The 27,816-nt window shown below is 41.3% G+C and overlaps 1 protein-coding gene across 6 annotated transcripts in view; it reads left to right on the forward strand.

Moving 5' to 3' along the window:
- The first annotated feature begins 2,148 nt into the window (after positions 1-2,148).
- Foxn2 (forkhead box N2) overlaps positions 2,149-27,816 on the forward strand; it is a 51,619-nt gene continuing 25,951 nt past the window's right edge. The window contains exons 1-3 of one of the 6 annotated variants that reach the window (XM_075954980.1): positions 2,149-2,332; positions 3,374-3,405; positions 24,220-24,770. In XM_075954980.1, the coding sequence (XP_075811095.1) occupies positions 24,234-24,770 (537 nt within the window). In that variant the 5' untranslated portion in view covers positions 2,149-2,332; positions 3,374-3,405; positions 24,220-24,233. The other 5 variants (XM_075954981.1, XM_075954984.1, XM_075954983.1 and 2 more) reach the window with 5 other exon arrangements.

Genomic DNA, 27,816 nt, shown 5'->3' on the forward strand with positions numbered 1-27,816 from the left:
TTAGGTACATTTATGAAATTCCCAAAGAACCAATAAAAAATTATGTTTAAAAAATGCACAGAAAAAAAGAGAAGTATTCTGGAGAAAGAATAAAGCTCCACAAAAAATCTTGAAGCCCAGGGCTCTTTATTCATAAAGAGTTAAGTTAAAAGAGTTTCAGGCTGCTTATTCGGGTAAACTCAAGGGGAAAGCTGATCCCTCTGGATCATCATTACCTTTAATCAGAGCTTTTCCTTGGTGGATGTTCAAAGTCCTCTAAATACGCCTCTCCATACCCAAGGCTCCCCGGACTTTGAGCTGAATGTAACAGATTGTAACAGTCTTGAGATTTACAGGCTGGGGCTGTATAAATGTGCCAGCCTCCCAGGGTGGTATCGGTCACTGCCCAGGACCAGCAGAGAGGGTTTCATGGGTGATGACACAGAAGATTCATTACTTGATCTTGGACAAGGTATCTACATTTTGTGGGTTTATTTTATGGTAGACTGGTTGCTGAGGTGATTTTTCTCTGAAATTCTATGATTAAGGAAGTGTTTAGCTATTTGACCTTAAAATAGGCACAGCAATGAAAGAAAAGGAGAACTAAAATTCATCCTACGTATCAAATACCACATTAGTCCATATCTGTCAGGAACAGATAACCACAATGGAGGTACTGAAGCTGTAGCTTTGTTTTGTTTTGTTTTTGAGAGAGTTTCTTTATGGCTGCCCTGGACCTCATTCTGTAGACCAGGCTGGCCTCGAACTCACTGAGATCCACCTGCCCCTGCCTCCCAAGTGCTGGGATCAAAGGTGTGTGCCACCGCCTTCCCTTCCTTCTTCCCTGTTCATTCTTTCTTCTACATCTTCTTGCAGAAACTTCTTTCAGTTTGTTTCTCGTCATTCACTCATCTGTGTGAAATGAGTATCAGTAGTATAATTTTTAAAGAAGTGGATATAGAAATTGAAAGATTTAATTTCCAGGTTCACAATAACAACAGTAAACTGAAGTCATAGTTTTGCTTCTTCTTATGAAGGCATATATTCGATTTTTTTAAAAAACCTTAGTTCTGTGTGTAGATGGCATTAAACATTCTACTCTCCCATGTGCACCTTCCAGATTCGGGGATTACAGTTGGGAGGTACGATACCCAGTTTTCTCTTTGAGGCCCAGGCTGACCTCGAAATCACGGCAATCCTCCTGCCTCATCCTACTCAGTACTAGGATATAAAAGTACACCACCACACGCCGTTTGATAGGCTACTTTTCTAGGCTTCGGTTTCCTTTTCTGTCATTGGAATTCCTTAAAAGTATAGAGTTGGCAGATTCGCCAAAACCCCAAAACTACCAGGAATGATATTCCAAAGGGAATGTCCTTAATAGTAAAAATTATTCTACTTTTGTCTGAAATTCAGATCTAACTGAGCACTCCAGTTTTGTCTAACAGCACTGTACCCGTAAAGGCAATACATATAAAGTTCTCGTTACTATCCAAAGCAATTAGTGAGGACTCTAAATGTTGTTTTGCTTTTTGTTTATTTGCGACAGTCCCATAATAAATGTTACTTTAGTAAAAATTTTGATCTGATTACGAAGTCCACATCTCCACCCCCCCCCCCAAAACAAACAAACAAAAAAACCGCGCTACAAGAGTTTCCACTGAGTTTCAGTCAGAGAGGAGCTTAACGCTATCTCCAATACAGCTTTCTGATCTCTCCAACACTTTGAAAGCCTGACCAAAAGTGACAAGTCTTAGGGGAAATGGAACGAGCCCAGGGCTGTGCCGGCCGTCGCAGCAGCCCGGCACACTCGTCGCAGGAGGACACCCTCGCTCGTCCCGCGCCAGCCCGTCCACTCAGCATCCGCGCCGCGCCTCCGTCGCCCTCCCGTAGGTCCTTCCGGGAACAGGCGAGGGCTTTTCATTTTCCCGCCCGCTCGGCCCCGCTCCGGCCCCCAGCGTCTCCACCCGGCCTTCCGAGCCCTCCCCGCCCTTCCGGACGCCACCTTCCCCCACCCGACTTGAGGGCAGCCCGGAGGGGGCGGCCGCCGCCCAGCTAGCAGGCGGGAGGCGAGCCTGGGCGGGCCGCGGGAGGCGGGACGGAAGGAGGGGCGGGGCTAAGCGCCTTGGCGCCGCGTTGCCATGGCAGCGGGGCGGGGAGGAGGGGAGGAAACAGGGAGGGGGGGTGGGATGTGGTGCTGCGGCGGCCGCCACCGCAGCTGCTGCTGCCTGCTCGCGGCTGGGTGTCCCGGAGGCGGCTGCTGGGAGCCGCGGGAGCAGCTGCGGTGCTCTGCCATATTGTGTCTGGCCCGGCCCGACCCCCGCCTCCCTTTACGCGGCGGCTTGAGCTGACGGTGAGTTCGCGGAGCCGAGTGGCGCGGGCGCGGAGGCAGCGCGTGCGGCCGGCGGCGCAGGGCGTGGGGCGCGGAGGCGGCTGTCCCGTGACGCGCCGGGACATTTTTTTTTTTTGTCCCGTGAAGAATTGGCGCCCGGCGCGGGGGTGTTCCCGGCGCGCGGCTCGGGCGGAGCGTGGGTTCCCGGGGGGTGTGGAACTGAGGCGAGCACGGCCCCGTGAGGAGTTAAGAGTTTCTCCCGAGGTAATGACCGTCCGGAGGGGGCGTCGCGCGGCCCAAGCCACAGTGGGCAAGCCCAGAGGACAGCTGGGGCGCGCCCGGCTGAAGCCTGCTACCGGGGAGTTGCTCCAAGCACCCGGGGAAGCCGCGCCACGTCGCCGATCGGAGCGGGACGCGCGCGGCGTGGAGTCCGGGTCCGGCCCCGGACGGGATGGCTGGGCCCGGCGGAGGAGTGCCCAGGAGGAGCGGGACACGACCCGCGTGAACTTCTGGCGCGGGGGCCCGGATGTGGGGTGGTCGACCCCGGCTCTGCTCCTCGCCGCCCCTCGGGCTGGCGCCCCCGGGGGTAGCTGGCCGGGTGGGTTGGGACTTGGACTGTTGGAGCGTTGCAATATGGACACTTCCTGTTCGCCATCTCCTCTGGGGCCGAGGCTACTTCTGCCCTTGGGTTCTCGGCCCCGACGGGAGAGGTCCGCGGTGCTCGACAGCCTTGAGCTTGGGAGCTGGCCGGTGAGCAGCAGCCAGTGGCCTGGAGCCCCGCACCCGGAGGGAGTAGGGGGGAGGTAGTCCATGTGCGTGGTGCTCGCCCTTCACTCCAAACTCCGCCCCCGGCTATCCTCTTGCATTTTTTTTTTTTTTTAAAAAAGCCTCTTCCCACCGCACCTCAGGCGAATTGGGGTGCTGTTTCGTAGGGAAACCGCACTCTTGCACTTCGTTTCTGCTTGAAAATCTTCCTTTTCATCTTATAGGTGATGCAGGGTGGGGTGGGGGAGTCCTAAGTACAGGTTAATGACAAGACCTTTTTTTTTTTCCTACTCGCAGCAACTCCAATGTGAGCGGTTAATTATTTCCAGGTTAGTTGGTGCTCTTTCTCCTGTCTTCTGCTTGTGACAGCCACGTGGCCGGCTGAGTGCTGTAGTGTGCTCTATCGGCCAGAGGGGCTTCTCCGGTAGCAGGGGCTTTGTAATGGTTTAGTCTTGGGGGGTCTCCGCTTCAGATTTCCCTTGGTGCGCTGATACCAAAGCCAAACCGACCGAGTCTAGGTGTTGCACCTGAATCGTCCAGTGGTTTTACTTTGCGTTTCTGGTAAAGTGTCTATGAGCAGTTCTGCCGTTCTCTGCAGCTTTGATGAGTCATAAATTTCAGCAGTGTTAGTTATCGTCTCAGTGATAGGAGTAGAACGGCATCTTGACTCTCGAGTTTGAATTTCAAAACCATTAACGAGAGATTCTAGTGAATGTAAAATGATCACATTCTGGTGTTGTTTTGAGTTTATAAAAAATAATTTATTTTCTTTTAAAATAGATTAGCAATGAAAATACCTTTTCAGGGATAAATACCAGTCTGATTTGTATGCAGTCAAATTTGGGATGTTAGTTAATATGAAAAGAATTCATCTTAAGTGGAAAATTACTTTTTAGACTATATAAAGGTGAAAGGGAAAATAAAGTTATAAAAATAAACTTTTGGAGAGTAAATTTTTAGAATGTCTGTACATTCCTAGATACCAATACATCATATTTTGATTGCTTTGACAATTTTTTTTTGTTTCTGTAACATGTTTCTATTATACTTAGTTTTACTTGATTGCTGAGCCATAGGAAGGAAACACCTTAGATTTGTTAAGAATTGTGGAGGGAAATCATTCCAACTCTGTATACTAGAATTTTGGTTATTCTGTAATGATTGTGCAGAGTGAAGTTAATGAAGGTATTGAAGAGGTGCTGTAGGGCTTGCTGCTGTAGAGAAGAAAACGGAATTGAAGATGAGTGTGTGCTGACCCCTGAGGGCAGTGCTTGTTGAGAAAGTAGAGTAAATGAACTGAAAAGGTAGATACTTCTGTAAAGCCAAAGACCAAAACCATGTGCTGCAAGTTAGAACTTAGGTCATTTGTGATGAGATCTAATAGTACTCAAACTGGAAGTCCTCCCTCCTCCCTCCCTCTCTCTCAGTGTGTGTGTGTTTTGGAAAGGCTCCCCCCAATGTGGTCCTGACTGATTTTGAAATTGGAGGGACCCTCCTGCCTCACTGTCTTTTGTTGTTTTGAACCAAGGTCTCTATGTAGCTCTGGCTGGCCTGGAACTTGCTGTGTAGATCAGGCTGGCCTGCCTCTGCCAGAGATCCACCTGCCTCTGAATCTTGAATGCTGGGATTAATAGTGTGCACCACCATGGATGGCCACATGTGGATTTGTTGTGACTGTTTGAGCCAGGGTGTGTACATAAGGACAGCTTTAAACACCTGACCTGCCTCCCAGGAGCTGATGTTACCGTGTACACACCAACCACACTTGGCTTATGTGGGTTTTGTTGCTGTGTATTTCAGTAATTCAAAAGAATGAGTATATTGAAAATAATATTTTTATTCTTTAAGAATTTCATACAGTGAAACTCGCTAGAACCAATCCCACCTCTATACCCACGCAAATTCATATACTCTTTTTTTTTTTTTTTTTTTTTTTTTTTTACCCAAGAATGGTTTTGGGGTTTGTTTGGTTTGGTTTTTTTTGGGTCAGGACTTCGAACAGCTTTGAGAGTTCAGGGCTTTACTGATTTAGAGAAGAAAGATACCTAGATCTGATCTTTTTCTTGAGTTGCGAGGAAAGTTCACAGCTGAGACAGTCTGGAGCTAACTGTATGAGGGTAGGAGCTGCGAGAGGCCATGGAGGGAGACTGTCAGCAGCTTGGATGGGGAGGCCTCCTGGAGAAGGAAGGCTATCACCTTCTAAGGGGGAACTGCCTTGCTGCCTCCATAACCCTCCCACAGATAATGTCACCCAAATGGCCACACCCTCTTATTAAAACTCAACCGTGAATATGAGTTTTTTTTCTTAACTTTCACACTTTGGTTCCAGTCTTCTTCCATCTTAATGTTCCACTGTTGTGTAGAAACTTAGTTATTTACACCTCAGTTTGGTACTATAGCTTACTTTATATCTATGTTGACAATACCTGATTATTGGTTGGAAATATACCTGGACATTCAAACTAATTAGGCCTGACTAAAATGCTGATTGCTCTGTGAGCCTTGGAATCATAGACTTCTAGACCCATCTTTACTTTCTTTTTTTTTTCCATCTTTTCTTTCAACTGTAATTTCTTTTCCTTCTGAAAGAGCATATAGCTGTAGCATTCTCTACTGCCTCTTGATTTAACAAAATAAAAAAATAAATATTGAGTAACCATGTGTCAGCCTGTATTATAGGAGGAGTGAATAATATTGACCAAGAGGAATTCCTTCATGTTTTACTATCATTTAGCTTTTGTCACCCTAGATTATAGGCTTGACCACTCATTAGAGCCTTATACTCTCTAGCTAGTCTGAATAAAGAAAAAGTAGGATTTGTGTACGAGGTGTGAAGATAAATAGATCTGTCTTTAAAGGTGTGAAAGGAACCACTTCTGAACTTACATATGGTCTGTCAATAACCATCCTCTTTAACTTCAGTTACTTTTTCCTTTAGTAATGCTCTTCCCAGTTCCTCCCATATGGTCTCATTTCCTCTAGAAAGAGGGTGCGGGTGCAGGCTGAGTCTGTGGCGGCAGTGGTGGTGTGAATTTTCATAAAGGCAGTAGCTGAAGTGCTGAGGACTAAGAAGCTGCTTGGGAAGCTAGAGCCATGGCTTTGCTTTGGTCACATGGGGTCTGTAATGAACACAGTGTCCAGTGCTGACGGCTCTACTACAGCAGAATACTGTCACTTCCTTGTCTCCAAACAGACCAGAAGAACATTTATGCTCATTTAATTTTTATTTAAACACACTGTAAGAATAGTTTTGCATGTACAGGAAACATGCAAAAACCTCACCCAGTTGTTGGTGTCTTTCTTACTCTGGTACAGTGTCACAATTAAGGAAACTAGTTTCCTCTACATTACTATTAAATGTGTTATTCAGAGTTCTCTAATTTTTCTCTAGTGTCCCTTTTTATACCATAACTACAGTTTTTTCAGACTTTGATGACATGACAGCTTTAAGACCTAATCAGAAATTTATAGATGTCCCTCAGTTGAGATTTACCTGATGTCCTTCTCATGATGAGACCTGGCTTACAGGTTTAGGGAGGAAGGTAAAAGGTGAAGTGTCTTAGAGTATATTAAGAGTACCTTAGAACAGATAACCTTCATCACTGATTATGATCTGTTTGTCAGATTTTATTATGTGTGTGTGTACACGATCTTATCCACTTCTCCATACCATAGCAGATCTACTTTGGAAGTAAATATTAAGTATAGTTCATGCTCACAGGCCTTGACCCAGTTTTGATTGATTTTTCAAAAATTTCCTTCAACCTAATTTTCCTTTACATTAAAATAAAATTAAACCTGGACCAGTGCTTTTGAGCCTCTACTGAATTTAGGTGGTAAGACTGGGGTTTCAAGCAAGAAAGACATCGTTTTACCCCAGGAGTATGTCAGATTCAATCATAAAGTAGGATTTACTGTCTTACTCTGTGTTCTTGTTTCATTAAGATTTATAAATACAAAGTTACTGAAACCATGACAGTCTAAATAAAGCTCTTTAAATGGCTGTCTGTAAGCTGTCATACAAGTTCAGTGTGTGCGCCATAAAAACAACTGTCCTTTTGCTGTCAGCAGTCCCATTCTTCTAAATTACACTGAGGAGTTACCAGAATAGTTTGAACTGTTGTTAGCTATCGTTAAAGCTTTGTTCTGGTGTGTGTGTTTGTTTTGAAAAGGCTCTCACTATGTGATCCTAGCTGGCTTTGAAATTGGAGTGACCCTCTTGCCTCGGCACTTTTGAGACAAAGTCTCGTATGTAGCTTTGGTTGGCCTAGAACTTGCTATGTAGATCAGGCTGGCCTGCAACTCCTAGAGATCCTATTGTGTACTGACGCTGGCCTTGAACTCCTGATCCGTCCGCTTCAACTTGCGGCTGAGTGCTGGGTGTATGCTACCATAACAGATTATAGAGTTTTCAGGTGTTAAAGAAGGTAAGAATTTTCTTGCCTTTTTAAATGTTTTTATTTTGTGTGTGTGTGTGTGTGTGCACACATTCCTGAGGCGGCCAGGAGAGGGTGTCAGATCACCTGGACTTGGAATTACAAGTAGTTGTGAGCTGCCCAGTGTGGTTGCTGAGAATTGAACCCTCTTCCTCTGCAAGAGTAGCAGGCGCTTTTAGCCACTGAACCATCTCTCCAGCACATCTTGCCTTCCTGATAGTTTGTTCCTGATCCTGTGCATTTGGTTCTTTTGGCCCCCAGAAGCCTGTTTGGTTTGTTTGAGAAATGATTCTAAATTGATGTGTGAAAATACGTGTCTGGGAAGATGCATGGGAAAGAAAGGGCACATGCACAGAGGCCAGAGGACAGTTTGGGGGAATTGGTTTTCATGAGTCAAACTCAAGTCCTCGGGACGTGGCAGGCCCTCTTGCTGCCATCTTGCTGGCCCTCTTTTTCTTGAGGCAAGATCTAGTTGTAGATCCAGACTGGCCCAAATTCACTGCTTAACCCTGCTCTCTTAACTGTTGAGTCTCCTGCTTCAGTCTTCTGAATGTTCGGACCACGGGTATGGAGCCTAATACCCAGCTTTGAAATTCTTCCTAAATTGTATAAATACTCTTTAATTTGTGGATTCGCTGAATAGAGTGTTAATACTAGGTTTTTGCAGTGGTATGGTGCTGCTAATAGAGGTCTCCCCACACACACACCCTGAGATAGGGTTTCACTGTGTAGCTCCAACTGGCCTGGAACTCATAGAGATCCATCTGCCTCTGTCTCCTAAATAGTGGGATTGAAGGTGTATGTTACCATGGGTGGCTAATATAGTTATTTTGAACTTTGTATATGACCTTAGAAGTAAGGAACTTAGGAAACTAATAAAAACATATCGTTGTGGTTTATCTAAAAAGAAGGAATATAAATAAAAGTGGGAAGACATTTCTTTTAAATTAGGATTTTACTGCACTGTGGCTTTGTTTCATCCTTAAATGTTCACTTGAATGAACTCCCAACCCCAACCTGCACACACCTAAATCAGCATGTGGGATCTGATGTACAGGTGGCTATGAGGCACCTGACATGGGAACTGAGCCCATGTCTCCTGGAAGAGCAATATGAGCTTTTAACTGCTGAGTCGTCTCTCTCCAATCTAAATGCTCCTTTTTTTATGCTTACTGAACATTTATTAATAATTGTAGCAATAATTTCTACCCCTTATTAATTGTCTGCTGTGTCTTGGCAATAATATTTTGGTGCTAGACACATACATGAGTATATAATTTCCAGCAACAGCTCTGCAGAGTTGTATTCTTGCATATATAAGAAATAAATAATGAGAAATTATGTAAATGTAGTGCTGGGTATCTAGATAGAACACAGATCTATCATAGTAAAAGTCCATGTTTTCTTTTTATTATAGTCTGAAGTCTTTTAAGAAAATGGGTTATTTGTCAGAATGAAATGCTCGCATATTGATCTGTTCCAAGCAGGAGCCGTAAAGAATGCTTGATAGAGAGACTTATTTACATGCCTCGGCTGGCAGGAATACTGCTGCTTTCTTGTTCCTATGAGCTAAATAGTGTATGCTGCTCCCTGGGACTGGGGAGGTTCAGCTCTCTGTCAGGCTATATAGGTGAGTTGGTGGCTGGTGGGCTTGCTTGACTCCACATCTCCCTGTTCAGTTACCTAGCATGACATTCTGTTATAATTATTTTTTAAAATATTTGCTCACTAAATGTTACAGTTTTGCTAGAGCATAAAAATGAATACATTGTATCCTGCCAACACTGATTTATAGCCTGTCTTCCTTCTTCCCTTCCCAGTTCTGTATTTTTTGAGGTGTAGTGCCACAAAGCTCAGGCTGGCCTTGAACCTTAACTGCAGGGAAAGGCTGACCTTAAAACTTCTCTTTTTTCAGTGTACACCTTTAATCCCAGCACTTGGTAGGCAGAGACTGGTTGCTCTCTGTGACTTTGAGGCCAGCCTAGTCTGCAGAGGCAGTTACCAGGACAGCCAAGACTGTTACCCTGTCTCAAAACAAAAAAATGTACAACACCAACAAAAAACTCGTTTTTCAGGTGTTGGTATTATAGGTATTCATGGTTTCCCCTATGCTACATGCTAGAATCAATGTAAAGAATTGTATCCAGCTTTTTGCAACAGTGTTGCTTTCAGTGTAACAACTGAGGAAAAGTAGTTGCCTTTATTTTAGACAGTCAGGCCCCATGGTCCTGTATGTCTTACACAGCAGCCCATCTGTACTCATTTATTGCCTATTTGGCCACGGGAGTCTCTTCAGCTACCTTCCTAACGCTGTTCTTTGTGAAGTGTTTTGAAAGTGGGCTTTGGGTCTTTCAAAGATGGTTTCTGTTGGTACTGAGGAGCATGGATTGGAGGAATGTCAGCCAAGCCTGGTCAGAATGCTAGTGCCATAGAGCAGGTGAGCTCTCCTTTCTTCTGAGGCTGTTGTTAGTGTTTTGCCTTTCTCGGGGCACTAATTAAAATGTTCTGTTATGGTGATCTCTGTGTCCCTTCAACTAAATCAAAGTACCTTGTTGTGATACTCACTTGGTAATACTTGTTGAATTTTTATTGGCTTTTGAGTCTCTCCTGATTATGTCTCAAAAATAAATGTTCTTGGCTGTCTTAACCAAAAAGATATGTTTTACATATCTTAAAAGTTTGCACTTTGGTCTACAAATAAAGGCCAGATACTTCTAAAATGTGTTATATTTGAGGAGCAACAGGTAGCTACTGTAGACTTAAGTCCATCACACTGCCAAACATGATTAAATATTATGGGACAGTCAGTCTCTTGGTTTGCCTTCTCATTTTATTAAACTATTTTAGAGATTATTCCAAAAAAAAATGTTATCTGTTTTGTAGAGTGAAAAGTAGATATAGAAACCTTTTGAAGCAAATACATAACTTATGAGTTACTGTGAGTCCAGCTCCACATCCCCTTCTTAGTAGGGACTTGAGTTTGCCAGCAGGAAGCCCCTCAAGACTTTTAATCACAGTGTCCTTACTTTTTCAGGTGGCTGGGGGTAGCTTGCCTTGTATGCACAAGGAGACCCTAGATCCCATCTCTAGCACACTCACTTTGGGGTTTTGCTTGAGACAGAATCTGGCAATGTTACATAGTCTCAAATTAGACTTGGACTCCTCCTGCTTTGGCTTCCCTAGTTGCTGGGATTACATGTCTGTCTTTAAAAGAAAAAAAAATCAGGTTTGTGTTTAGCATTTAACTTGTCTTCCTCATTTCCCACCCCCATCTTGTTCATTAACTCTTTCATATTATGTGTCTCCTAAGGTTGCATGTAACATATTCATTTCTTTTCTTGTAATTTCTTAACATGAGCTTTTATTTTTGGATCGTTTCTCCTCTTCCCTTTTATTTAGTATTCTTGAACTCTTGTCCCTTCATTTTTAAGCTCTTTCATTTCTACTTATGCTATTTTTTTTATGGCTTGTATGGTTTTTTGTTTTTAAACTCATTTTGAAATCTTTGGTTTATTTTATGAGTATTGCCTAAAAAAGCCAGAAGAGGGTATTGGATCCCCTGGGACTAGAGTTACAGATGGTTGTGAACCACTTGTGGGTACTGGAACTTGAACCCTGTCTTCTTCAAGAGCAGCTCTTGCCCATAAACACTGAGCCCCCTCTCCAGGCCTTTGTGTTTTGAGACAGGGTTTCACTCTTGCCCTCCCTGGCCCAGAACTTGAGCCGACCTTCTACCTGCCTTCCTAGTGCTGGACTTAAAGAGGTGCTGTAGCAAGCAAGTCAGCTTTCTGAGTATTTTATTTTCAAATATGCTTTATTATCTAAAAGGTTGTAATTTTACTTGTTTTCAATTATAACTTTATTTAGGATTATATCAGTATTTTAGCCATATGAACTTTCTCTACATTTCCAGGAGATGACTTTGATAGGTTGGACATGAAGTTTTTCCTGCTGTATTTATTTATCTATCACTAAAGTTTATGAGGATAGGCTTCTAAAAGTTCCAAGCACTCTACAAAATTTGTTTGGAGGCAGGGTCTCACTGTATAGCCCTGGCTGTCCTGAAACTCCCTATGTAGACAAGCTGGATTCAAATTCACAGAGATTGCCTGCCTCTGCCTCCCATGTGCTGGAAATCCAGCTTTCTCCTTCTCCCCCCTTTAAAAAATACAGTATCAATTTTCCTGCCTCAGGCTTAGTGCTGATATTGCAGGTGTGCTACCATGTGTCCTTACTCTCTGGACTATTTCTTTGCTTGACCCTCTTCTCTCCAGTTTTATTTCCATTCCATACTATATACTAAGTGTGGGCTCTGTCCTGGAAGAGAGCGCCAAGGCTCCATTTTAAGAGTTTAGACAGATAGAGCAACCCTGGGCATGTGTCACTTGACCTCTTCTTATGGGAGCCTGCTTAGCACTGACAAATTGTTCCCCTGGGACTTCCCAGGGAATGCCTATTGGTTGGTGTGTTTCTGTTTGCAGCTCACTAGGTTGTTTCTCTTGCCCTCTCTTATTTAGACACCTTTAAATAAAGGCTATGGCCATTCTTTCAGTCCTTTGTCTTTCGGGTTTTGTTGTCTTCGGTGAGTTAATGAGTTTGGGGATCTGCGGTCTAGTTGCTTGTTTTGGCGGTGGTGCTTGGGTTGAAACTAGGGCCTTGCACATGGTGGGCAAACATTCTAATCCGCAGCCACACTCCTGGCTTTAGCTGCTGCCTTTGTGTGATGATTGTGAAGAATCAGAAATTGACTGCACTAGAGCTGCTGCCCTGCATAATCCTCTCTGGCATTATTTTAACTTGAAATGAGCACGCCTTTTTGTCCTAAAACCTAGTGACTCCTTTTTCCCTAAAATTAGTACCATTTAATCTTTTTACAGTAATTTATGTATCAAAAAGCTCCACATTAATTTTTTCTGTTTCTTCTTAATTAAGATAGCATTTGAGAATCTAGTAAAGGTTCTTTGGAGAGGTGACTCTAGGATTATTTCTTGTTTCAGGTATTTTCTCGATTGCCCTAGTTGTTTGTTTTTGGTTGGTTGGTTGTTTTTTGTTGTTGTTTGGTTTCTTTATTTTTTTTTTTTTCCGAAACCAGGTTTCTCTATGTAGTCCTGGCCACACTGTAGGTCATGCTGGCTTCAAACTCAAATGATCCAACTACCTCTGCCTCTCGAGTCCTGGATCGAAGCCATCACTGCTTGGCTGCCCTAGTTCTTTTTTTTTTTTTTTTTATTTATTTTTTTGAGACAGGGTTTCTCTGTAGCTTTTGGTTCCTGTCCTGGAACTAGCTCTTGTAGACCAGGCTGGCCTCGAACTCACAGAGATTCGCGTGCCTCTGCCTCCCGAGTGCTGGGATTAAAGGCGTGCACCACCACCGCCCGGCGCTGCCCTAGTTCTTAACACTATTTAGTAGCTAACCCTCATGGTATAGAGCTAGGCACATTGTAAAGGTATAGAAATAATTGGATATAAATAGCTCAATATTGATGGGTTAGTGTTTGGGGGAACTTGTTGGATTTTATGTTTTCAGAGATTATTTGACTCAGATGTGCTTGCACATAGTCCTAGATATTTGAGATGCTGAGGCAGGAAGATCACTTAAGTCCAACAGTTGAAGGCTAGCTAGAGCAGTATATTGAGACCGGATCTTAAAATAGCTAGGGGCTGAGAGATGACTCAATGATTAACAGCACCTACTGCTCTTGCAAAGGACCAATGTTTGATTCCCAACGCCCACCTCAGGTGGCCCACAACTCCTTGTAATTCTAGCATCCAGAGTTCTGATGCTTCTGGCCTCCATGGATACCAGCACATGCACAAAACTCACACACAGACACATAATTTTATTTATTTATTTAGGTTTTTCGAGACAGGGTTTCTCTGTGTTGCTTTGGAGCCTGTCCTGGAACTAGCTCTTGTAGACCAGGCTGGTCTCGAACTCGCAGAGATCCGCCTGCCTCTGCCTCTGCCTCCTGAGTGCTGGGATTAAAGGCGTGCGCCACCTCCACCTGCCCACAGACACAGAATTTAAAATGAGATAAGTCTTTAAGAACTGATAAGAGGTAGTTTGAAAATATGAATTGAGTGATCAGAAAGCAAATGGAGACTCTTTTGTTCATTTATTTCAAGACAGGGTTTCCCTGTGTAGCCCAGGCTGTCCTGGAACTTGCTTTGTAGACCAGGTTGGCTTTGAACTCAGAGACTCATCTGCCTCTGCCTCCCTCATGTTGGGATTAAAGGTTATGAGTTGCCACTGCCTGACATGAGAATTCTAATTTTTAAAAAAATCAATTTGCCAGGCAATGGTGGCCCACATCTTTAATCCCAGATTTCAGAACTCGGGCAGAAGCAGGTGGTGAGAGTTTGAGAACAGCCTGATATACAAAAAGAGTTCCAGGACAGCAAGAGCTGTTACACAGAGAAAACTTGTCTTGAAAAACCAACAACAGCAAAAACTCCTTTTATTTGTATGTTTGTGAGTGTACACATGTTTGTACCTTCAGAGGCCAGAAGAGGGGGGCCAACTCCTGGGGCTGGAGTCATAGAATGTGAGCTACTTGACATGGGTATTGGGAACCACTCCTAAAAGCAATATGTACTCTTAACTTCTGAGTTGTCTTTCTAGCCCAATGGAGAGTTCTTTTTATGTTCAGAAGAACAAAGAGACTAAATTGTATAAAGATTGGCTGACATGTCAGATACTTGCTGTCTGTTAGGAATCAGCTGTATCCAAACAGTTGTAGCACAAAACATCCCCAGTGCCACAATTGAAAAGAAGAGCATAGATTCTTTTAGATATAGGTTCTACTTAGATTCATGGTTGCAGAGGGAATGTGGGGAGTAGGAATTGACTTTTCTTGAGAGGTAAAGGGTACCCCCTGAGCCATCTTGGGAGAGTCCAGTTCTATTTAAAAATTACATTCCAGTGTTCTGTCTGTATCTCTCCCGCTCATCCTCCTTCCCTCCCTTTAGATAGAGTTTTCCAAGTGTTACTTAGTGCTGCAGTACAGTTCTGTGGTGGAGCTCTTGCCTCCCCCAAGAAACCTTGACCAGAATACCTCTTAAAGGAGAAGAGAAATTTGGCAAGTGCCATTACAAAGCAGAATGGGAGACAGTGCCAAGCAGACTGTTCTGTACTTGGATGGCAAATTGCTCAGCCTTGACTCTTGTTTCACATTTTGATGAATATATCTCTTTTGTTTAGCTGAAATAAAACATAAGGTGACAGAGTTTGGGTGTGCTTTTCCCTTTGTGCTTCTCATCTAGTTGGACAGCAGGTTATACCTGACGAATTCTGTTTAGGGATGTTGAGTCTGTTGTCTTCAGTTTCCTTTCTCTGGTTAGCAATTTGTCCGACTTTATTTGAATTAAGTACCTTAAAGGGTATAGAACTTTAGTGTTTATAAAACAATCCAGTGTCTGTTGTTTCTTTTGCATTACTTACACTAATAACCAGTAGAAGAATAGAGTAAGAGAGATGGAGAGTCTCTAATAGAGGCTTAGGTAGGAATTAAAGGAGGAGTTGCCATTGTTAGGTTTTTCTGTGCTGTATGTGCACATGTGTGTGCTGGTCTCTACATCCAGAGGCCACAAGTGGGTGTTGGGTTTCTCATTCTTTCATTTTCTGCTTTATTATTTTAAATCATCTTGGGACTAGGCTGATAGTGAGAGAATCCTATTGATTCTCCTGCCTTGCACAGTCCTAAGGTCTTAACAGGCATGTGTGGCCATACCTGTCTTTTTTTACTTGAAAGCTAGGGATTTGAACTCAGGTCATCATGCTTGCACAGAAATCACTCTTACCCATTGAGCCGTCTCCCCAGCACTGTTCTCACGTTGCTCGAACTGGCCTTGAACCACTAATCCTCCTGCCTCTTAAGTGCTGGATTACAGGTGTCTTTTGAAAGATGATAGTTAAGTAGACAATCCAGGCGTTAAAAGTTGTAGTAGCAAGCTTATAGAGAAGTGGCCAGTAAGCACTTGATCAGGATTAATATAGTTTGGATTTACTTCAGGAGCATTATTCACCCTAAGGATGTAGATACTGAGTTGGCTATATTGATGACAGCCCTTTGCACTGACAGAGTAGTGAAGGCAGGGTGGTACCTAGGGCAGAAGCGAGCATGGGCTCCAGCGGCACCTCCACTGAGCTGCATACACTTAGTCACCTTGTATCTGTTTCCACATATAAAAGAGAACCCAATAATAATCACCGTCTGGTAGGGATGTTGCAAAGCTCGTGAGTTTTAGTCAAGATTTTGAAATGACACCTACTAATGAGCATCAACAAGTGTTCTTTTATTCTTGTGATACACACACACATGTACATTTATCTACAGGAAAGTCAGTTAATATTTAAGTTTGAGTGCGTGTGTTTAAAGACAACATCTTGGTTTGTTGTATAGACCTACCCTAAACTCTGCTTTGGTCCTAAGTGCTGTATGCTCAAAGGTAGCACACACCACCTGAATTTCAGTTTCCATTATTACTTAGAATATTCTGGAAAAATCGGATTGTACCATTTCTCAGATACCAAAGTAACATAATAGTAGAACTGTTGGAAAGATGTGTATTAAACCATTTGGGGTGTGGCGGTTTGTTTATTTGATTGTGGGAGAGAAGAAGGGTCTCTTGGGTGTGAGACCGTTCTTACTGTTTCAGGATGAAATGCGGAGGATACACAGCGGATGCTGTAGTTAGCTGTGCTGCTATGTAAAGCACAGACATGCAAGGCAGCTTACTTTAGGGGCATGGTATCACAGTTCTTGTGTGTTGGGATTTCCATTGAAATATACTACATTTTTAGTAGTCTAGGTAATAAAGCATGTAGAGTAGATTAGTTCCATGATTTAGATAATAGTAAACATTTTCAAATTGTTTTGTTTTTAATTTAAAAAATAGAAGCATCCACTTTCCTTGTTAGTCTGGGGGACACTTTTTATTCAATTGAGGGTTTTTTATGGTATATATTCTAAATTTTTATTTTGTTCAATTTTGAAGTATGTGTATATGGGAGGAAAGGGGGTTTGCACAAACCAGGAAAGGATATAGAAGCTCCCTGAGGCTGCAGTTAATGCAGTTCTAAGCTGCCCAGTATGGGCGCTTGGAATCAAACTCAGTCATCTGGAGGAGCAGTGTAACTGCTGAGCATTCTCTTTGGCCCTGTGATACTGTTGGTTTTTTTAAAACAGGGTCTCACTGTGTAGCCTGACTGGCTCGAAACTCATAGAGATCCGCCACTTGTCCCTCCTGAGCCCTGAGTTTAAAAGTCTATATCACCATATTGGGCCCCTGTGGTATTGGTTTTTGAAATCATTATTTATGGGTAAATCAGGGATTTCTTGTCATAAACATTGTGGGTTTCCCCCTCTAATTTAATAGATCTTAATAATACTTGAGGCTCTTAATGTTTATATTTTAAGAACATTTTTAATTAAAATTTTTGCTTTATGTTTATGTGTATTTTGCCTAAATGTATATCTGTGTACCACATGTGTACCTGGTACCTACTGGAGTCAGAAGAGGGCATCCGATGCCTGTAACTGGAGTTACAGATGGTTGAGCTGCAGTCATGTGGGTCCTTTTAACGGCAGAGCCATCTCTCTAGCCCCTCTACCATGCTGATTCACTGATAGAATTTGCCCTTGACTTTAAAGAGGAAGTCAGCCCATAGACAAATGAATATGTGGTTTGTTTAGAAGTCTAGAATTTTAAACTAGGAGCTGTAGTGTGAAAAGCTGAATTCTTCTACAGAACTTTAAATAATGCATATTTTTACCTTCCTCAAGAAACTCATGGCTTTGGAGATACCCTGAAACTATGTGTAGGAATACCATACTGTGTGCAAATTATTTACATAGATGTGGAATATAAACTCAAGGTTGCAGAATGTACCTGACTGAATTAGGAAGAGAAAAGAGTAGATTTAGAGAGAAGCTGACAAACAGCTTTTTTCTTTTTCTGTTGAAAGGTGTGTTGTTGTTTTCCACTCAGTTTTATTTCTTTTACCCTCATTTCAGAAGCAGTTTCTCATTGAGAACTCTGTCCCCTGTCTCTTTTTTCTTGAAAATGCAGCGGCACACATTATTTTTGTTTAGAGACAATGGATCACATGCTGTATCACTAAATCTGATCTGGAGGCAGTTTTATCCCTCAGTTGTCCTGGATACATGACATTATGTAGCATTATGATCAAATATACATCTTTGTCCTGTACATTTGGGATTTTAAAATCTATTTTATCTATTCTATGTGTGTATATGTATACCTGAGGGTATCTATTATACCACATGCATTCAGGAATCTGAGAGATCTAAGAGCACATTGGATCCCCTGAGCTGGAGTTACAGGTGCTTGTGGGTGGTGATTCAAACCTGGGCTTCTACACTGTCCATTCTAACAATTGAACTGTCTCTCTAGGACTACATTTAGGATTTTAAATCTGTCTTCTAATCTCAGAATTAGGTGTTTTGGAATGGGCACGATTTGTAATGAAGAACCTTAAAGAATGTAATGTAAATCTGTAGGAAAAAATTGGGACATCTTGCGATCCCTGTCTTAGTTGCTGTTCTATTGCTGTGAAGAGACACCTTGACTGATAAGAGAAATCATTTAATTGGGGGCTTGCTTCTAGTTTCAGAGGTTCTTTATAACCGTAGTGGGAGCATGGCTGCATGCATGCGGGTGCTGGAGAAGTATTTGAGAGCTACACAATGATCGCAGAGAGGAAGCAGGAGAGCGAGCTAGTGTGAACTCCTAGAGGTCCTGCCTCTGTCTCCCAAGTGCTGGGATTAAAGGTGTGTACTACCATACCAACCATAAGCGTCTTGATAATAGATGGATTTTTTCACTTGATACATTCTTTTTTTTTTTTGGTTTTTCGAGACAGGGTTTCTCTGTGGCTTTGGAGCCTGTCCTGGAACTAGCTCTGTAGACCAGGCTGGTCTCGAACTCACAGAGATCCGCTTGCCTCTGCCTCCCGAGTGCTGGGATTAAACGCGTGCGCCACCACCGCCCAGCCACTTGATACATTCTGACTTGAATATAAATTCAAGATTCTGACTTGAATATGAATGAATATTATTCTGTACATTTTTATATAGCTGTTTTCATTATACCATATATTGTATTAGTTCCTATCTTCTTTTGTTTCTGAGAATGTTAATAAGTAAAAACTTAAATTTGTTTCTAAATTTCTTAAGGTTGTCGTTTTTTAAAGACTTATTTTATATGTATAAATGTTTGCCTTCATTGTGTGTTTGTGTGTGTGTGCCATGTGTACCTGCAACTGGAACTACAGGTGGCTGTGAACCTCCATGTGGGTTCTAGGAACTGAACCTGACCTTAGGTAAAAGCAGCAAGTGCTCTTAACTTGTCTCTCCAAGATGTTTCTCCGGTCTATTTTCAAAATTCCCTTATGTCTTAAGAATGTTGGCATCGGGCAGAACTGTTGAGATATTAACAATATACTGAAAGTTCTGAGATGTAAATTATTTTACCACTTAAATCCCAGAGGTCAGAAGAAGGGTTCTGTTAAAGTGATGGGGTTGGCAGAGTCCAGTCATAAGTGCAGTAAGTGAAACAAACAGAATCCGGAAGTTAATGTTGCATTATGAGGAAGTCGGGAAACAATGATTGCGGCACCTTCTGAGAAGTCCTATGGTCAGCTGCTGTGCCTGGTGGGTCTCATTGGTATGAAGGAGAGACATATGTAGTAAATCTTTTCAAAGTTTCAAAATTAAAAAAGTCACTCATTAATTGATAAACTAATCTGTGTTATAGAAAGCTTTGTGATAGAATGGGCTAGCAAGAGGTGGCTTTTGATTTGGCCTTGAGTTTTCTGATAAATCCATGAATTGACGTGGTGGGGTAACTACTAAAAATAAATAATCTAGCATACTAGCATAACATTTTCCTCAAAAATTTTGAGCTTAAGTTTAAACTATAAAAATAAATATATTTTAAAAAATTTGGAGGACTAACAAAGTCCTTTTCCAAACCTGTAATATAAACAGCTTTTCAAATAAGCTCCCCTCCAGTTTTTACAAGTCCTTTAGTTTCAGTTACTGTTTCCGATAGTGGACTCCACTGGTGACGGAGGAGTAGACTGAAGAGGTAACTGCAATGTCTCTATTGCAGGACGCAGGTTAGCTCTAGTCTTTAATGATGCTGCAGATATTTGTGGGGGAGGTTGAGGAAGAGGGATGGTTGGGGCTTAGTTGTACATGATACAATTTTATATATTTTTAGACAGAAATAAATGTTGATTTGTTGTTGATGATGATGATGATGATGGAGAGAGGGTCCCTTTGTTTGTCCCAGTCACCCGGCTAACTTACACCCGAAATAATCACACAGAAACTGTATTAATTAAAACACTGCTTGGGCATTAGCTCTAGCCTCCTATTGGGTAACTCTCACAACTTGATTTAACCCATTTCTATTAATTTGTGTTCACCATGAGGTCGTGGCTTACCAGGAAAGATTTAGCAAGCATTTCTGACCTGGCGTCTCCTTAGTGGCTCTCTGTCTCTGCTTTCTTCCTCCTAGAATTCAGTTCTGTCTCCTCCGCCTACCTAAGTTCTACCCTATCAGGTCAAGCAGTTTCTTTATTGATTAACTAATGAAAGCAATACATAATACAAAAACACAAAGGCTGCAAGTCTTGCTATGAAGATGCTCATCTACAGTGTCGTCCCGGCATTTTCAGCTTTGCTTGCTATGTATTTCCTGTAATGCTGAGGCATATTTGCTGCCATTTATACTCCATTCCAAGTAATGGCTGTTAGAGTTCATATCAGCTTGGTAATGTGCCAGCATTGTAGCAGATTTGGAGGACACACATCACCCATATAGTACAAACATAAGACATCACAAAAATTTATGAACCAAAAGATTATAGACCTAATAAAGGAATTTTTATAAAAAACCGTATTTGCCCCCATCTAAATTAGTTTCTGAGAGATTTTGCTTTTAAGTGCCTGTTACGTTAATGCGCTTGTGTTACCTGTAGCAGAGAGGCACAGCCCAGCACTGCTAGCAGCAGCCCAGGGAGTTCTTCTCTGCTTGATGGCCTCTATTCAGGTGAAGACTGACCGTTGTTTGCACTGTGGGAAGGGTTTTCAGGAGAGTTTATTATCAGACACGGGGAGTCACAGCTTGTACCCCCGAGTTTGATAACAAGTTCATTAAATATTAAGACGGGAAGATGTGGGGTGAGGAGGAGGCAGTAAACAATCCCAAAACAGGCTTCTCAAGATAATCACTTTTAGGTGTCGTACAGTGCCTGTTTATGTGGTCCAGTGGCTTAAATGATGTAATTTACAAGGCTTAAACATTAATCAAAGCTTAGGCCTGAAGTTTAAATATTAAGTAGAAATGTATGAGCTGGTTTACTATTTTTCTTTCAGATTTTTTAAAATTTTATTTTATTGATATTTATTGAGCTCTACATTTTTCTCTGTTCTCCTCCCTGCTCTCCCCTCCCACTTTCAACCCTTTCCCAAGGTCCCCATGCTCCCAATTTACTCGGGAGATCTTGTCTTTTTATACTTTCTACTTCCCTCGTAGATTATATCTATGTAAGGCTCTCTTAGTGTCCTCATTGTTGTCTAAGTTTTCTGGGATTGTGGTTTGTAGGCTGGCTTTCTTTGCTTTATGTTTAAAAACCACGTATGAGTGAGTACATGTGATAATTGTCTTTCTGTGTCTGGGTTACCTCACTCAAAATAATGTTTTCTAGCTCCATCCATTTTCCTGTAAAATTCAAGCTGTCATTTTTTTCTGCTGTGTAGTACTCCACTGTGTAAATGTACCACATTTTTCTTATCCTTGTCCATAAAATGGCTCTCAGTTATCTCCACTTTAATTGATGGCTAGCTGACATATAGCATGCAAGGTGTTTAGTATATACTATCTGGCCCTGAAAATATTGGCTGGTGTTAACACTAATTGAGGAATTTAGTTGTGGCTCCCAGAATCCAAATAGGCAAGCTCCGTAGTTCTTGAAATAGCCTGCTGACTGTTCTCTAAGCAATATGAAGCTTTGCAGGTACTTCTCCCTATGTCAGTTAAGTAAGCATGAGCACTTGAATAGGTAATAAGCTTTACAGCTTTAGAAATGAGACATCTTTCTGTACATTGAAAATGAATTAAAGAAACATTAGTTCTTTTACTTCCCTCTGGTCATTTATGCTCTTAGGGGAGTAGATTTTTAAGTATATATAAAAAGCAAAATGGGCTGGAGAAATGCCTCAGCGGTTAAGAGCACTGACTACTCTTCTAATGGACCCCCACATGACAGCTCACAACTGTCTGTAACTCCAGTTCCAGGGGACCTGACACCCTCACACAAACATACAGGCAAAACACTAATGCTCGTAAAATAAAAATAAATAAAATTTTAAAAAGAAGGGGAGGAGGGAGAGAGAAAGAGAAAGAAAAACACCACCGGGTGGTGTTGGCAGTGCTTGGGAAGCAGAGGCAGGCAGATCTCTGAGTTCAAGTCCAGCGTGGTCTACAGAGTGAGTTCCAGGACAGCCAGAGATACACAGAGAAATCCTATCTCAATAAAAGAAAATAAAAAAGAAAAATATCATTTGAGAAACTAGAAATGCAAGAGCAGCTTCATGATCAGTACAGTGCAGTTCAAACTTCCTGTGAGGATGTCAGAGATGAGGCATGCTACAGGTGAGGTGATTGGGGGTGCGCAGTTCAAGTACTGGATTTTTTTTTTTTTTAAAGAAACAGCAAATGCTTACCGAATTTAACTTAGCTGATAGTGAATTTAGGGAATAAGAAATGTTATTTTGTTGAAATTGTAGAAGAAAGTGGTGGCTACCAGATACTGTAGCAGGGAAGGCCCAGGAATATTAGAGGGTACAGAGTTGCAGTTGCACAGGAGTAAATTCTAGTTCTCTGTACTACAGCACTTGACTACTTAGTGACAACGTGTCTCAAAACTGCTGAAACAACATGTTAAATATGTTCTTCCCATGGAGGTGATTTATGTTATTTATGTTGGGGTGTGCGTGTGTGTTCTGCAGCACAGTTTCATTACATTGTCCTGGCTGTCTTAGTCAGGGTTTCATTGCTGTGAAGAGACACAGTGACCACAGCAACTCTTCTAAAGGAAAACATTTCATTGTGGTGACTCGCTTACAGTTCAGAGGTTTAGACCGTTATTGTCATGGTGGGACATGATGGCATGCAGGCAGACATGGTGCTGGAGAGGGAACTGAGAGTTCAACATCTTGTTCAGGCAGCAGGAAATGGTCTGAGATACTGGGTGTGACTTAAGCATATATGAGACCTCAAAGTCTGCCTCCGCAGTGACCCACCTCCTCCAACAGGACCATACCTACTCCAACAAAGTCACACCTCCCAATAGTTCCTCTCTCTAAGACGTTATGGGAACTGATTTAAGCTACCACACTGGCTGACCTAGAATTTGTGATGTAGACCAAGCTGTCATAGAACCTGGAGTCACTGTCCTGCCCCTGCCTCCTAAATGGAGAGATTTTAGGAATGTCCCATCTTGTCAGCTAATTAGCCTGTTTTAATTATTCCACAATGTATACATGTGCAAGTTTATATAATTAATCTGTGTCAATTAAAAATAATTTGAAAAAATTTTCTTTAGTAGGATATATGAAAACAAAACTGGGTTACTTTTTTAAATTTTATTTTATGTGTCGAATGTTTTGCTTGCATATATGTGTGTGTACCATGTACCTAGTACTCTTGGAAGTTAGAAGAAGGCAGTGGATCCTCTAACTGTAGTTATGGATGATTGTGAACTGCTATGTGAGTGCTGGGAATTTAACCCAAGTCCTGTAAGATCTTATACTGGACCATCTCTCTAGTCCTAGAAATGATTTTTTTATGGTAAATTTTTTAAAATTTGGAGATTTACTTGAAATTATTGTTTGAACATTGTTTCAAATTTGAGTATTTTAAAGATTGAGCAGTATGTATGACTAGTACAGTAAAATAATGTAGATACTTAGGATAAATTAGAAGTCATATAGTCTGTTCATTAAGTTTATTCATATATGGGAACAGCTACAGCTTCATAATACTTGCCACTGCATGCCCGTGGAGGTCCAAAGACAACTTTTAATAGGCACTGATTCTCAGAATTGAACTTGGGTTGTCGCACTTGGAGTAAGCACTCTTTGTCCACCGTACCATCTCACCAGCCCCATTTTTTAACAGTAACTACAACAGTTATTGTGGACTGGAAACTTTACTGTTTACGCTGTATTGCGTAATTTGCCTTATTATCACTCATACATGTGATGCTGTCAAGATATGTTTTATTTACTGTTTATTATTCATCGTTTCAAATAATATAAAGCAACTACTTCTTTGCATGCTTTATAACTGTCAAAACTACTTTGTATTTAAATATTATATGGGAAGCTGGGTGTGGTGGTACACACCTTCATTATTTCCAGTACAGAGGAGGGGGATCTCTGAGTTTGAGGAGAGCCTCATCTACATAGTGAGTTCCAGGACAGCCAGAACTACAAATAGAGACCCTGTCTGAAAAATAATAAAGAAAAACCCAGTTATTTATATTTATTTATTGTTTGTGTAGCATACTCAACTGCAAATTTTTTTTTGATTTGGATGTGTATATACAAATGTTTATTTGCTTTTCCCAGAGTTTAAGATTTATATTAATTTATAACTTTTTTTTAATTGCAGAACTATACGAGTAAATGGGTCCAGTAATTGGAATGACTCCAGATAAGAGAGCTGAGACCCCAGGAGCTGAGAAGTTTGCAGGACTAAATCAGATTTATAAAATGGGAAGCTTGCCTGAAGTTGGGGATGCTGCAAGGCCAAAGGCCACTCTAGTGGGCACTGACTCAGCAGATGACGAACTCACAAACTTGAACTGGCTTCATGAAAATAGTAATCTTCTAACAAACTTCAGGCTTGGAAGTGAAGGTTTTCCAATGGTTAGTCCGTTGTATGACATAGAGGGAGATGATGTGCCTGTCTTTGGACCATCCTGCTACCAGAATCCAGAGAAAAAGTCAGCGACTTCAAAGCCCCCGTACTCCTTTAGTCTTCTCATTTATATGGCTATTGAACACTCTCCAAATAAATGTTTGCCAGTCAAAGAAATTTATAGCTGGATTCTGGACCGTTTCCCATACTTTGCCACCGCACCCACAGGCTGGAAGAATTCTGTTCGGCATAATCTATCCCTGAATAAATGTTTTCAGAAAGTGGAAAGGAGCCATGGCAAGGTCAGTATTGGTAAACATCACTCTGTGCGATGGGGGAATTGATACAGGTCCATGAGATATGGGGAAACCAAGGGATGCAAAGCCCAGTTAGGTTAGTTTGAGATTAATTATCTTCATCATTTGCTTTAATTTATGATGCTTTAAAATGTCTTGGTGTTGAGAGAAACTTATTCTTTTGAATGAGCCTTCCTCATCCCATTATTCACCCCTCCCCCCACCAGGAGTTGAAACTATGCTATGTTAGGTAAGCACTCCACCGCACGGTATCCCCAGACTGCCTGAGTTTTTTTGTTTGTTCCTTTCTTTTTTTGAGGGTGTATATGTCTCATTTTAAAAAGATTTTATTTTTAATTGTTTGTGTTTCTGGGTTTGTGCGTGAGTATAGTGTCTTCAGAAGTCACAACAGGATATTGAATTTCCTAGAGCTAGAGTTACAGGCATTTGCGAAAGGCTTAGTGTGGGTGCTAGGAACTGGACTTGAGTTCTTTGGAAGGGGCAACACATGCTTTTAACCACTGATTCATCTCTCGAGTCCCATGGAGTAGATCCCCCTTAATTTCTACAACTATATCAGTATATATATATATATATATATATATATATATATATATATATATATATGTCCTTTTTATTCCGTTTAACAATCTATCTCATAAAGTATAGCTCATTTATATTAAATAATATGACAGATATTATTTTTAATTTGCCTTTTTCTCTGTTGTAATTTTTAATACTTTTTAAATTTGCTTTTAAAAATATGTTTTCTGTAGATATAGAAGGTATATAAAAGCACTGGTATATTCTGTATGAGTGAGAAAGGGAGACAGACAGAGTAGAAAGAAACACTGAACATGAAGGTTAGTGAATGTCATAGTAAGTTACTTGCCCTTCAGTTCTGAGGTCAGAACAAGGCTATGATAAGGTTTTCCTTTATTTCATTTGTGATATGTACATTGTTGTCCTGAACATGTCTCTATTCAAGGAGGGTCACACTTAGTACTGCATTTCGATATAATTTCTTTCTTGGGGGGGGGGCAGGATTTATTTATTATGTATGTATACAGTGTTCTGTCTGCTTGTGTGCCTGCAGGCCAGAAGAGGGCTCCAGGTCTTGTTACTGATGGTTGCGAGCTGCCATGTGCTTGCTGGAAATTGAACTCAGAACCTCTGGAAGAGCAGTCAGTGCTCTTAACCTCTGAGCCATCTCTCCAGCCATAAAGTTTCAATAAAGATGCAGTTTTGAGCAGTCTTAACACTTGCCTCAACACTTGTCTGAGTCTGCTGATTTGGTTTGACATTGTGTTGTAAGGTAAAACTAGCTTTAGGAATTCATTTTCCTTGATTTATAGAATTCATACTTGCTTAGATTGGTTTGCTTTACCCTTAACTTTTTAAACATTTTTTAAAATTCTTTTCACTGTCTTTTTAGTTTAGTTGTTTTATGGGTAATTTCATCATTCCCAGGGCTTCACTTAGTATATGGATGCTAATGACTCTTAAGTTTGTCTCCTGCCGGGCGGTGGTGGCGCACGCCTTTAATCCCAGCACTCGGGAGGCAGAGGCAGGCGGATCTCTGTGAGTTCAAGACCAGCCTGGTCTACAGAGCTAGTTCCAGGACAGGCTCCAAAACCACAGAGAAACCCTGTCTCGAAAAACCAAAAAAAAAAAAAAAAAAAAAAGTTTGTCTCCTAAAGGCCAGACCTAATTTGCAACTAATTGTTTAATTTAGAGTTATGTCTGATGGAATTTATATAAGTTGGGCTTTATGTCTTCCTTCTCTAGGATTCAAGATTCTAAACTTGATGTTTGTTCTTTATGGTGCTTAGTTACTTGGATATAAAACTTGAAAGGAGTTTATATATTATCCTGAGGAACTCTCTTGTTTCATAACCAGCACATTGAGACCAGCTAGGTGTTCATTTGACCATGACCTGCAAAAACCAAGGTTAGAATATAGGAAATAAAATACCTATAAATTTTCAAGGGTCCTAGTTTATTTCTCATCAGTTAAAATGTACATATGTGTGTATATGCATATGTATATTTATACTTTACATATATTTATATGTGTGTATTTCTATAGATGGTAAAAATAGCTTTAGAAATATATTTTTGTTGATTTGCATAGTATATAATCCCATGTTCATAGTTGCCTGAATTCTTTTTCTTTACCATTCAAAAACTGTTTTGTTTTTTATTTTTGAGAGGAGGGGGGTGGTATTTCAAGACAGGGTTTCTGTGTGGAGCTGGTTGTCCTAGAACTTACCTGTAGACCAGGCTGTTCTTGAACTCAAAGATCCACCTGCCTCTGCTATTCAAGTGCTAGTTTGTTGTTGTTTTGGTTTTTGTTTTACTTTTTCATTGTTGTCATATTATTAGTTTTGTGTTTTAGGGTAATCTTATTTATCTATATATGTATTTATACATATATATAATTCGCAGAGGGAAAAGGGGGGGAGTCAGCATGAATAATTTGAATCAGATGTTCAAGAGCCAGGTATGTGACTTCATGAAGTTAGCTTCATGTCACCATGAATCGTACACTATGGGACATTAATAACATAACTCACAGGGATGGAGAGATTACTGGGCCCTTAAGAACATTTGTCCTTTTCTAGAAGACCAGAGTGCAGCTCACAACCACCACTAACTCAAGCTCTAGAAGATCTGACGCCCTCTTCTAGCCTATGTAAGCACACACCTTGCATGGCCACACATACACAAATACATAAATAGTAAATCTTCAAACAAAAAAAAATTCTTGAAATAGTTTTCAGAGTTAGCTCAATTTGATCTCTTTTTGATGCTTTTTAAAAAGATTACTCCATGAACTGCACACACACATATTTTACACTAGCTATTCCAATATAGTGTGATCTTTATCTTATGCCATCTACATGTATTTTCCTGTTCTCTGTGGAGAAACCACTTCCTCACAGCCCAGCTCAGGAGCTCTCCCTTAGGCACTTGCCGCTTTGGTATATCTGTTCTGGGCTCCTATCCTTTTGTTTTTTTTTCTGTAGTACATATTGAAGGGACTGGTATT

The sequence above is a fragment of the Microtus pennsylvanicus genome, chromosome 21 (assembly GCF_037038515.1).
Source record: "Microtus pennsylvanicus isolate mMicPen1 chromosome 21, mMicPen1.hap1, whole genome shotgun sequence".
NCBI classification, from domain to species: Eukaryota; Metazoa; Chordata; class Mammalia; order Rodentia; family Cricetidae; genus Microtus; species Microtus pennsylvanicus.